At 34.0% G+C, this 13269-nt stretch overlaps 1 protein-coding gene across 1 annotated transcript in view; it reads left to right on the top strand.

Moving 5' to 3' along the window:
* Nucleotides 1–12756, top strand: part of AGL (amylo-alpha-1, 6-glucosidase, 4-alpha-glucanotransferase) — a 71816-nt gene extending 59060 nt beyond the window's left edge. The window contains exons 28-34 of the mRNA XM_032155282.2: nt 489–624; nt 2199–2311; nt 3369–3580; nt 4072–4169; nt 5099–5186; nt 5293–5426; nt 10246–12756. Coding sequence (XP_032011173.1) covers nt 489–624; nt 2199–2311; nt 3369–3580; nt 4072–4169; nt 5099–5186; nt 5293–5426; nt 10246–10363 — 899 coding nt within the window. The 3' untranslated portion in view covers nt 10364–12756. The remainder of the gene's footprint in view (nt 1–488; nt 625–2198; nt 2312–3368; nt 3581–4071; nt 4170–5098; nt 5187–5292; nt 5427–10245) is intronic.
* The last annotated feature ends 513 nt before the right edge of the window (nt 12757–13269 follow it).

The following is a 13269-nucleotide window of genomic DNA, read 5'->3' as shown; positions in this document are numbered from 1 at the left end:
TCTCATCTGTCACTCTCATCTCACCCTTCTGAGTCTCTGGTATCTATTATTCCATATTCTATGTCCATGTACATACATTATTTAGCTCCATTTTGATACATGTAAATCCAGTTCATTAATTTCAAATGGTATAGAGGGTTTCCCATTGTATGAATAAACTACAGTGTTTATCCATTCCTGTATTGAGCAGTTATTTTTTGTGAATGCAAGCAATGTGGCAGTGAATATCCTCATATACATCTCCATGTGCACATAAAGGTTTCTCTAGAATATATATAGAAATGAAATTCCTATGTGGTAGAATATGCATATCTCCAACTTTGTGCTTTGTATATTTTGGATACAAAATAATAAGATACCACCAAACTGAGCTTCAGAGTGGTTGTCCTAGTTTATTATATTTTAAATTTTGTAAATGTTTTAAACTATTTGTATGTACTATATATAATACTTATAAAATTTTATTTTATACGTATTTTGTTTTTTAGGTTTTAATATAACTGCAGGAGTTGATGAAGAAACAGGATTTGTTTATGGAGGAAATCGTTTCAATTGTGGCACATGGATGGATAAAATGGGAGAAAGTGACAGAGCTAGAAACAGAGGAATCCCAGCCACACCAAGGTAGTGTTAATTTTATAGTGCTGTGTAATTATACCCTTTTTTAAAAAGCACATATTTGTGGAATCTTTTATTCTGTTAACTATGAACTCTTTACATTAAGTCAATCAAAATTTCCCTGCCTTCCTCCCTTCATCTCCCCATTATACATGCACACAATCCTCTTGATATGTTATCAGGTAACACTATCTGTTCTTTTCTGTAAGTGCTTGTGGGTTGATTCTCTACAAGCACCTCAAAGGAAAGATTTATGATTCATTATCCCAGTGGTTAAGACATTTTCGTAACCTGAACTGCTTATTGATGTAAACATTTCATTATGCCCATCTATTTGCAAACATGGAAAACAACCCACTGGTCTGTCTTTTATGAAATTATTTCACTTTCTGAACCTTTTTTCCTCCTAATTTTTTAAATCTTTTTTCCTAGTGTTTGTCATTTAAGAAGTTTTTATGATTTCAAATGCTAAATACATCATCAGAAGCTATTAAAATCGCTTTTAATATTACTATCACCCAAATAACGTATTTTGTACCCATTAAGTAATGTCTATTAAAATAGCTTCTGATACTGTATTAAGCTGAGAAGTTATTTTCTTATTCTAATTTTTTTTTTTTTTTTTGAGAGAGCGAGCCTCACTCTGTTGCCCAGGCTGTACTGCAGTAGCACAGTCATGGCTCACTGCAGCCTCTGCCTCCCAGATTCAAGCAATTCTCCTGTCTCAGCCTCCCAAGTACCTGGGACTACAGGCACACACTACCACACAGGCTGATTTTTGTATTTTTAGTGGAGATGAGGTTTCACTATGTTGGCCGGGCTGATCTCAAACTTTTGGCCTTAAATGATCCACCCCCCTCAGCCTCCCAAAGTGCTGGGATTACAGAAATGAGCCACTGCGCTCGGCCTCTTATTCTAAATTTTATCTTCAGTAAGAATTGTCCAAAAAATTTAATAGTTGTGGACTGGGTGTGGTAGCTGACACCTATAATCTCAACACTTTGGGAGGTTGGGAGGTTGAGGTGGGAGGATAGCTTGAACCCAGGAGTTCGAAACTAGCTTGGGTAACATAGTGAGGCCCCATCTCTACAAAAAATAATTAATAAATAAGTTGCCATCTTTACATGCTTTACTAATTTTTTAAAAATCTATTTATTTTGGTACATTAGATCCTTGTACTTCCCTTTTATTTTTCTTAAAAATGAGCTTTCAAATTAATGTATCTGCCTTCCCTCACTTTCTCCAGCCCTATTTTTCATGTTTGCTATCTTTTCTCTAGTACCTTATCCCATTATTCAGATTCCTTACTCCTACCTTTCCCAACTGCCATCTTCTTTTATTCCACAATTCCCATTCTACATCATAGAATTTTTAAAAAATATGTGAGGATGATAGACAATGGCAAAACAGTGAGAGGAAAAAATCTTTACATGATATAGTACACATTCCTATAGAGTAAGGATTTTTTAATAGTTTTCATAATATGTTATATGATTCATTACAATTGTTTACTGAATGCCCTTTAAATAGTACTTAAAGGACTCCAACTTAGAGGATAAAAATATGTTTTTTAATTTTAGAGATGGGTCTGCTGTGGAAATTGTGGGCCTAAGTAAATCTGCTGTTCGCTGGTTGCTGGAATTATCCAAAAAAAATATTTTCCCTTATCATGAAGTCACAGTAAAAAGACATGGTAAGCTGGTTATTTTATTTACAAAGAACCTTCAAATGTACTATGTATATTCTCAACCTATGTAATCATCATTTGTTTCTATCAGCTAATATCGGAAAACCCTTAAAATTAAGAAGAAAGAAAATTCATTAATTTACTAGTGTGAAAATTGTAACAATTCTAGTTGAACCATATTTTTAGCAACTTTGAACTGAGATAAGAAAGTCTCACTATGTTGCCCAGGCTGATCTTGAACTCCTGAGCTCAAACAATCCTCCCACCTCAGCCTCCCAAAGTGTTGGAATTACAGGTGTGAGCCACTGAACCCAGAAGGCACACACTTAAATTTACGCAATTCATTCTTCAGCAGCAGAATAGTGCTGTCCAAAATAATGTGAACCACATACATAATTTTAAATTTTATAGTACCCACATTTTAAAAAGTAAAAAGAAACAGGTGAAATTGATTACAAGATATTTTATTAAATCAGCCAGGTGCAGTGGCTCATGCCTGTAATCTCCACACTTTGGGAGGCCAAGGCAGGCAGATCACTTGAGCTCAGGAGTTTGAGACCATCCTGGGCAACATGAAACCCCATGTCTACAAGAAATACAAAATTTAGCAGGGTGTGGTTATGTCAGCCTGTAGTCCCAGCTACTTGAGAGGCTGAGGTGGGAGGATGGCTTGAGCCCAGGAAGTGGAGGTTGTGGTGAGCCAAGTTCGTACTACTGCACTCCAGCTTGGGTGGACAATGCCAGACCCTGTCTTTAAAAAAAAAAAAAAAAGACATTTTATTTAACTCACTGTATGTATATAAGATATTGTTTCAACATATAATCAATATAAAATTATTCATGAATATTTTACATTCTTTTTGGGTGGTGCTACATCTTCATAATCCAGCTTATATTTTACATTTATAACACATCTCAATTCAGACTGGCCACATTTTCCAAAAGTGGATAATTTATTGCCTTGTAGTAGATAAAAATAAACTAAATATTACTATTTGTCTGTAACTAGATGTGTGAATTGTTTTGAATGATTAAAACTACTATGTCTTATGTCATTTTTCAGGAAAGGCTGTAAAGGTCTCATATGATGAGTGGAACAGAAAAATACAAGACAACTTTGAAAAGCTATTTTATGTTTCAGAAGACCCTTCAGATTTAAATGAAAAGCATCCAAATCTGGTTCACAAACGTGGCATATACAAAGATAGTTATGGAGCTTCAAGTCCTTGGTGTGACTATCAGCTCAGGCCTAATTTTACCATAGCAATGGTTGTGGTAGGTGATTCGTTTGTAAAAACATTTCAAAAAAAAAAATTAGCCATGTGTGGTGGTACACACCTGTAGTCCCAGCTGCTCAAGAGGCTAAGGCAGGATGATCGCTTGAGCCCAGGAGATTGAGGCTGCACTGAGCTCTGATCTCGCCACTGCGCCTCAGCCTGGTGACAGAGCGAGACCCTGTCTCCAAAGGGGTTAAAATAAAAGTGTGTTCTGCCTTCAGTGTAGCTGTGGCAACTTCCTTTTAGAGCTGAGTAACTTTCTTGAGGTGACAGAGAAATAATCACCTCTAAAAGCTTTCCGAACTTCTACGGCTAAAAACTCCTTCTAAGTCAGCCTCATAGGATTAGATCTGTTAAGGCATCTACACTCGAATTCTGACCCTCACGGTATTTTAGTAATTTTTTCAAGTTTACGAATAGTTTCTGTGGGTAGGAACTAATTCTTCTGTGATCTTAAAAATTTATATATTTGTTTTTGGCGTTCACTAGGCTCCTGAGCTCTTTACTACAGAAAAAGCATGGAAAGCTTTGGAGATTGCGGAAAAAAAATTGCTTGGTCCGCTTGGCATGAAAACTTTAGATCCAGAGTAAGTTGGAATATAAGTATTAAGAATGTTGTTGATACTATATTTAATCCAAATACATTGACATCAACCATAATTTTTTTTTTTTTGCCAGAGCAACAAAAGGAGATGCCATCTCTACAAAAATAAAAGTTAAAAAAAAAAATTAGCTGGGAGAAATTGTGTACACCTGTAGTCCTAGCTACTCAGGAGGCTAAGGCAGGAGTATCACTTGAGCCCAGGAGATCAAGGCTGTAGTGAGCCATGATGGCGCCACTGCACTCCAGTCTACTTGACAGAATGAGCCACTGTATTAAAACACACACACGCACACACACACCAAAACCCACAATTAAAGCTTACTCTTGTGACCAGCTCTCCAAAAAAAGAAAAGTAACAAATGGAGTATAGATAACTGTGTTATAAGTTCTATGTATTATAATAAAGCAATATGTATATTCAGTTGCTATTTGTAATCTGATAATAGGCCAATTTTAATTTTAAAATAATTTTATGGAGAAGCTTAAAAACCACCTTTCCAATCTATAATTAATAAAACCATGTCTTTAATTTTTATTAATTCAAATTGTTCTATGTATATTTCAATTATTAGATAGGCTTCAATATATTAGAGGCCTAGAAAATAGTTGACTTTAAACCAAGCCATATTTAGTGCCAGGCTAACTTCTTTAAGGCAAGATACCAGAATATTTTACATTTTTTATATTAACCAGTATTTGTTAATCATTTTTAACACATGATTAAAGTCCTGTGAACTCAGTATGTACTAATTTAAGGTTAGATGGATGATGTACTAATGCTGAGCTTATTCTGTAGATTAGAAGACAAAATAATTGATTATTTCTCTTACCTTTGTTATTGAAATTTTTCTAATGCATTCTATATAATATCTGATCATCTTTTATTTAACTTAAATTTCAATCATTTTGCAGTGATATGGTTTACTGTGGAATTTATGACAATGCATTAGACAATGACAACTACAATCTTGCTAAAGGTTTCAATTATCACCAAGGACCTGTAAGAATTTCATTTATCTTCAGAGTTTCAGTTTAAATTATTTTTCAAGTAATTTATAGATATTTATGGGTTTTTTTTGTCTTTACTTTTAAATAATCTTTTTTAGGAGTGGCTATGGCCTATTGGGTATTTTCTTCGTGCAAAATTATATTTTTCCAGATTGATGGGCCCGGAGACTACTGCAAAGACTATAGTTTTGGTTAAAAATGTTCTTTCCCGACATTATGTTCATCTTGAGAGGTAAGTCATCAGGAGCATGTAATTTCCATAACTAGTGTTTAGTCAGTTTATTAGCTATTAGGTAAATTACAGTTTCTTAGAATTGATTTCTGTATGCCCTAGGTATCCCAATGAAAAGTGAAGCTTTTATTCTTTAACATGACAAATTCTGTTAGTAATTTTCACTTTCTCTTATTTTAGGTTGTTATTTATTTTAAGTTGAGGTCTTGATGTTGTGTGATTTATACATGTGGAATAGTCTTTGATTTTTAAAATTTCCCTGATGTTTTTGGGTGTGATTAGCACAGGATAAATATAAAAACTGAAGGTACTCAGCATGGGCCTTTTGAGTTAATTGATTTGAAGATATATCAAGAAATAGTTTTCAGAAATGCTTTCATTATAGTTAAAATATCAGAGTTGGTCTTTTGCCTGTTATTTCAAACACCATTTTTCACTTCCTTGTCCTAATTATTAGCAAATAGACAGTGTCAGAGTTCCATATCTTTATAAGAGTATAAATTCAGAGGGTATCTTAATTTCTCAAATTTTAGATTATAAGAAGTATATCTATATTCTATTCCTCAGATTATGAATAAACAGCACAAATTTTATCTCCTTTCTTACAAGCACATAAGGGACTTCTGTGTGTTTCATATTAATAGAGCCACTCCTGGTTTGTTTTGTTTGGTTGTCACCATGGTACAGATTTTACCATCCTTTTAACCTACTTATGTCTTTGTATTTAAAGTGGATTTCTTGTACATAGTAGCATGTAATCGGGCCTTGCTCTTGTGTAGCATGACAGTTTCTGCTTTTGGAATATTTAGACCATTTACACTTAAGGTGATTGCTGAAATTGTGAAATTTAAATGTTCGTTGTCTTTATTCTGTCTGTTCTTTGTTTGCTTTTTCCTCTTTTTGTGCTTCTTTTGCATTGAATATTTATTATTTCATTTTAATCTCCTTTGTTGGCTAATTAGATATAATTCTTGTTTATTTAAAATGGTTGCTTTAGGTTTATAGTATATGTCTTTATAGTTTACCTTCCAGTGATATACCACTTCAAGTAAGGTATAAAGAACCTTAAAATAGTATAGTTTTATTTTTCCCCTCCCGGCCTGTGTGCTGTTATCATCATCCATTTTGCTTTTACCTATGTTACCCCCACACTACATGGTTACTACTTTTGTTTAGGCAGTCAGTTATGTTTTAATGATCTTTAAATAATACATTAAAAAGTCTAATTACTCTTACAGTTGCCATTTTCAGTGCTCTTATGTTTGTGATGTTCTGTATCTCCATCTTGTATCATTTTCCTTCTACCTGAAGGACTTTCTCCATCATGTCTTGTAGTGTTTGCCTCCTCATGATGAATTCTTTCAGTTCTTGTAAGTGTAAAACATCTGTGTTTTGCCTTTATTTTAAAGATATTTTCACTATGTATACAATTCAAAGTTAAGCTTTTTTCTCTTTCATACTTTAAGGTGGTTACATTGTTTTGATAAGAAATCTGCTATCATTTTTATGTCTAACCTACCATCACATCCATGCTGGTGTTTTTCATTTCACACATTGTAGTTTTCATTTCTCAAAGTTTTATGTGGGTCGTTTTTATATCTTCCATGTCTCCGCTTAATGTTTTGAACATATGGAATATGATTACAGTGACTCTTTTCATATCCTTGTCTGCTAATTCATTTCTGGGTTGCTTTTGCTTGTGATTGTTCTCTTTATTATGGGTCATATCACCCTGCTTCTTTGCCTGGTAGTTTTTGTTTTTTGATTTTCAAAGACACAGGGGTCTTGCTGTCTTGCCCAGGCTGGTCTCAAACTCCTAGGCTCAAGCAGTCCTCCCACCTCGGCCTCCTGAAGTGCTGAGATTACAAACATGAGCCACCACACCCAGCCATTTGCCTGGTTATTTTTTTATTAGATACCATATGTGAATTTTACCTTGTTGGGTACTAGATTTTTGGTGTTTCTGTAAATGTTTTTGAACTTTGTTTTGGAATGCAGTGAAATTGCTTGGAAACAGTTCGATCCTCTCTGGTCTTGATTTTAAGCTTGTTAGACCTGGCCAGAAAAGCATTTGTTCTAGGAATAATTATTCTCCATTAGTAAATCAAGACCCATCTGTGTTCTCTACCCTGTATTTAGAAAATTATGACGTTTTCAAATCTGGCTGGTGGGAACAAGCAAGTGTTCCCCAACACTGTATGTGTGCCCCGACACTGTATGTGTGCCATGTACTGCTGCTTCTCATCCTTTCGGATGGTTCTTTCCTTGTTCTTTGGTAGTTTCCTCTTGTGAATTTGCTGGTTGGTACACTACAGATACTTGAGTGGGACCCTCTGCATATCTTCAGAGTTCTCTCTTTGTACAGCTCCCTCCTTTCTAGTACTCTATCCTGCAAATTGTAGCTGCTTTGTAGTGTTCCTGGATTCTGAGTTCAACTCAAGGAAGTCTGCCAGGTTCCACCTGTGTTCCCCCTCTCTGTGCCAAATCCTGGAAACTCTCAAGGCAGTAAGGTATGGTAATCATAGGGTTTGCTTCATTTGTTTCTCATTCCTCAAGGATCACTATTTGTTGCCTAATGTCTAATGTCTTAATGTCCAGTTCTTCAGTTGTATCAGACAGGAGGGAAATTCTGTCCATACTACTTCCTGTTTGTCACATGTGGAAGTCCTTCCTTGCTTTCTGGCCCAGCAAGGTTTTCAACACTCATCTTTTGCTTTCACTACCCCAGCCTGGAATTGGGCAATTCTCTAAGGAGCCCTTGTTCTTTATAGTGAAAAATGTTATTTAGAAGCCAGATCTGAGGACATGGTGTATTGATTACTACTGCCCCCCGGTAGATAGGGCTAGGGAATATATAATAATACATAAACATAGGTAAATACATACACATATCTTCATCTCAATGTATCCTGTCTATGTGTATTGAAAACCTGAGTTTACACCAGTTCCAGTCTATTGCTCAGTGTTTAATTCTATTTTTCTCCCTTTCTATATTTGTAATTCCCTTTTCCAACAGTGAATAACCTACTTCCCACATTGGGCTATCACCACCACGTAGAGTCTGCTCACCCAGCTTGGGCCTGATACCCCACACTAAGCCACCTCTATGTGTGGAGCCTTCCTGGCACCACTTGGGTTCTAACTACCCACTCTGGGCCACTCTCACCCTTGGTGAACTCCCTCTTCATACCTCTTGGACTCTTAACATCCTGCTCTATACTGCCTATTACCCTTTCCTCTCCATTTGTGGTCACCTACCTTGCTCTGTCCCACCTAATGTCTTCAGGATGAATTTTTCAGGAAAGCAAGGGAAAGGGGACTTCCTTATATTTGTATGGATACATTCCATGTCCTAGTGTCCAAGTCTAATTATGGGCAGCATATTCATGGTTTTGTAACCTCATTTTGTTTTTTAATTTTGGTGTCTGTTAGTTTGCTAGAGCTGCAATAACAGAGCACTACAAACTGAGTGACTTAAATAATAGAAATTGTTAAACAGCAGAATATTGTCTCACAGTTCTGGAGGCCAGAAATCTGAAAAATCAAGTCATGGGCAGAGCCATGCTCCCTCTGAAGGCATTAGGGAAAGGTCTCTTCCAGCCCTCTCTCCTAGCTGCTGATAATCCTGTGGCTTGTGGCAGCAAAACTCCAATCTCCATGTGGCATTATCTTAACTAATTACATCTGCAGCGACCCGATTTCCAAACAGGTTCACATTCTGAGGTACTGGGGGCTAGGACTTCAACATACAAATTCTGTGGAGATATAATTCAACACATTACAGATGCCCAGGTATCCAGCTTCAGTCATTTGGCATTTTACTCTGATGTAGCTTGAATACTTGGAAACATACATTTTCTATATTTTCCATGATTCTAGGACAGTTTTTTAAATATGGTACCTTGCTGATATTAGTTATTATCCAAAATACCCTATTTTACCTAATGAGATTATTTTTTCCCATTTTTACTATGAAATATTTGATGCCCACTGAAGCGTGTATATAATATAGCCCTGAGATACAAACCATAATAATGAAACAAATATGTTCCCACAACCCAACTTAAAAATGAAACATTACAGATTTCTGTACTTTTTAAATTTGTGTTTCATTTTTAAGGGATTACATTGAAATTAACAATAAATTTGATGTGCTAACATCACTGTGTTCTGATAAGGAGGGCTGGAACAAGTCATTTAACCTCTATAAATCTCTCTTACCTCTCTATAGATAGGAATATTTATGGTACCTACCTTATAGGGTTACTGTGAACATTAAATGAGATAATATACATAAAAGCAGTTAGTATTAGAACATAAATGCATAATAAATACTGTTTATTATTCAGTAGAAAGAGAAATTAATTGGCATTTTTTTCTTTAAGTAGAAAGTACTCTGGAATGCCATTTTACCCCCCAATCATAGTTCTTAGTGTTTCTTCATTACTTTTAGTTTTACAGTTTTATCAAGATCACACATAACACATCTACATAATTATAATTTGAGTCTCATAAATAAAATTATGCCTGAGAGAATATTTATTTCTATATTTATATGTAGCTTGTAATGGTAGTTTCTTCTGTTTTTAATACATAAAGGGATTCCTTGTATTTAAAAGTCTCAAATTCCAAAGATGGAATGTCAAAGAATAATTTCAGTCTGAATTCATTTGTATGTCTTTAGGATATTGTTTTATTTTGTAGCAAATGACTACATGTGATTATTTTCTACACTAGAAGGCAAAAATCACCAGGTCTTGCCTATTTTGTTAATATGTATTAAATTATGTCTTTGTAAAATGTCTTTTCTTTCATTCAGATCCCCTTGGAAAGGACTTCCAGAACTGACCAATGAGAATGCCCAATACTGTCCTTTCAGCTGTGAAACACAAGCCTGGTCAATTGGTACTATTCTTGAGACACTTTATGATTTATAGTTCATTACAGGTATTAAGTATGCAATTACTTGTATTATAGGATGCAAGGTCATCATATGTAAATGCCTTATATGCACAGGCTCAAGTCGTTTTAAAAATCTCATTTATTATAATATTGATGCTCAATTAGGTAAGATTGTAAAAGCATTGATTTTTTTTAATGTACAGAGGTAGATTTCAATTTGAATCAGGAAGAAATATCATTGCCAATGAAATGTGTTTGAGTTCAGTAAGAATTATTCAAATGCCTAGAAATCCAGAGTTTGAAAAGGAAAAATCATGTCATCTTCTATTTGTACAGAAATGAAAATAAAATATGAAAATATAATAATGAAAGAAATGAAAAGATAGCTTTTAATTGTGGTATATATAATCTTCAGTAACAATACATACTGAATACACTGTGGTTCATTAATGTTATTACCACTTACTATAGTATTCTTAATACAATGCTTACTGCATTTAATAAATATTTAATAAATGGTGAATGATAGAAGTTTCCATCTACAATATATGTTCCTAAATGGAGCACAGATGTTCAAACTATGCTTTCATTTTTTCACTGATATATTAATTTTTGTGTAATGAATGCCAACAGTATATTTTATATGATTTACTTATGTAAGGAAATATGCAAAGCATTGGGAAATTTATTTCCTAAAAACAGTTTTGTAAAATTAATATTGAGTTCTAGTTTTATAAGATAGCTTACATTTTCAAAATGGAAATTGTTGGTCATATTTCTAGAACTTTAAAGAAAAAATGTTATATTAGTTTTCTAAAACTCAACTATCTTTAGTCATGTTCAAAAATCTATTGCTAGATCATAGTAGATACTGGTTTTCTATTAACTCAAAACCTACATTGACAAGTTTAACATTGAGAAGAATCTTAATAAAAATGTGGATATGAATTCAGTAGATATCTTAAATTCAATAAAATCACTGGAAGTTTTTCATGATAACTTATTTTCAGATACCTTAAAAATCTTAAAGTCACAAAAGGAAAAAGGTTTTTAACATTTATATGAGTTAACGTTTTTTCATAGAACTTATTTCCTAGATAGAATTTTGTACCATTGTTTACTGTTTTCTTAAGAAAACAGTTAAATCATTATGCATTCAGTTGGAAGAAAGTAGTTGCAAGAATTCTTTCATTGCTATATAATATTCAGTGGCTCATTTATAGCTAATAAAATAATGGTATTTTAAAATAATGCTACTTTTAAAGTAGCATTTTTTTAGTTAGTTTACAGGTTACATACCCAAAACCTTAACTATGACTAAGAAATTAAAGAAGAAAACCAGCAAACTAAAACTTCTGGGCAGCAAAAATTGATAAATGCTTCAGATGTCAAATACCCATGCTTGAAAGCTCGTGTAATTTACTTTATCTGCCTGCTCTTCTTCAAAGCTGACCTTGCTTTAGAAATAGTTTTAACTAGCTTAGTTTTCTGGTTTCCAAAACTAAAACAGATTAAATCCTACAAATTTAAGGACAGTTGTGACAGTAATCTGAGACCACTATCTATAAATACATTGGTTTCCAAATCTCCCTTTCTTCTTCAGTTCCTTCCTTGTTCAATATATAACCTTCTCTAAACTGTGGGGGTAAAAGGAATGACTGTCCTTGAGAGAACCATTAGTTCATCAAAGGTTTATGTAGTTTTGTTGCTAGTTTTGTTGCTGTAGCCTAACTTTGATATTAAGGGAGGTAAGAAAGGTAACAGAAAACCAGCATATTTAATCAAAGCACGAAGTAATCACTGACAGTTAAATGTGACCAAAAAAATTAAAAGTTCACAATTTTTTAAATGTAGCCATTTGGGGTTATCTCTAGTAAGGCAGATACCCACGTTGGTAAATTTTTAGGATATTGTGTTGCACTAGAAAACCAAGTGGTTCATATTTCTAATGAGGAAGATTAATGAAAGAACATTGTTATATTCTGCATGGTATATTTTAAAGTTTAAGAAGCATGTTAAACATTATTTCCTCTATGGTAGTTAAAATACAGAATTAGATTTTTAACAGGTGTCATTTGACTAAAGAACGTTTAGGTAGAATGCTTCATACTTGAGTGATGCTGGATAAGGTAGTATTATATTTCAACAATGGACTATGCCTTGGTTTTTCACTAATCAAAATCAAAATTACTCTTTAACATGATAAATGAATTTGCCAGTTTAGTATGCTGTGGTATTTTAGTAAGTTTTCAAAGATAATTGGGAAAACATGAGACTGATCATGTTTATGAATATTGTAACATGTGAATTGTGATCCATTTCTGATATGTCTTGAACTACTGTGTCTAGTGGGCAAATGTCATTGTTACCTCTGTGTGTTAAGAAAATAAAAATATTTTCTAAAGGTGTATATTTTGCTTTCATTCATAGTCATTGCGCCCAGCTGATTTTTTATTTTTTACTTATTTTTTATTTTATAGAGACAGGATTCTACACTATGTTCCCTAGGTTGGTCTCAGCCTCCTGGCCTCAAGTGATCCTCCTGCTTCAGCCTCCTAGAGGCAATTAATTTGTCAGTGCTGACCAGAGCCATTTATTCAGTGCTTGCCTACTTTAGGTGCTTACCTTTTTGCAGGAGGCAGAGAGGAGGACGAATTTTAGACTGTTTTGATTATTTATTTCATTAGGCATGTTGAAATTAGGAGCAAAATCAACTTCCAATGTATAAATCTGTTAGAAACTATACACTTCTGGTGACAATGGGCCTCCTGGAAAAATAAAAATATATTTTTTAAAATAAATAAAAATAAGCTGTGCACTTTCCTGGTACTTCTTGAAACCTTTTACTCAAGTGTGAATTTTTTATTTACCTTTGATCAACTTACTAACAGTAAACACTACAGGCCAGAAGACACATATACGTGCCTCCTAAAGTAGCCAA

The sequence above is a fragment of the Hylobates moloch genome, unplaced genomic scaffold, assembly GCF_009828535.3.
Source record: "Hylobates moloch isolate HMO894 unplaced genomic scaffold, HMol_V3 SCAFFOLD_5, whole genome shotgun sequence".
Lineage (NCBI taxonomy): Eukaryota > Metazoa > Chordata > Mammalia > Primates > Hylobatidae > Hylobates > Hylobates moloch.
Note: the sequence above shows the minus strand (reverse complement) of the source record. Positions and strands in the feature narration are given on the sequence as shown.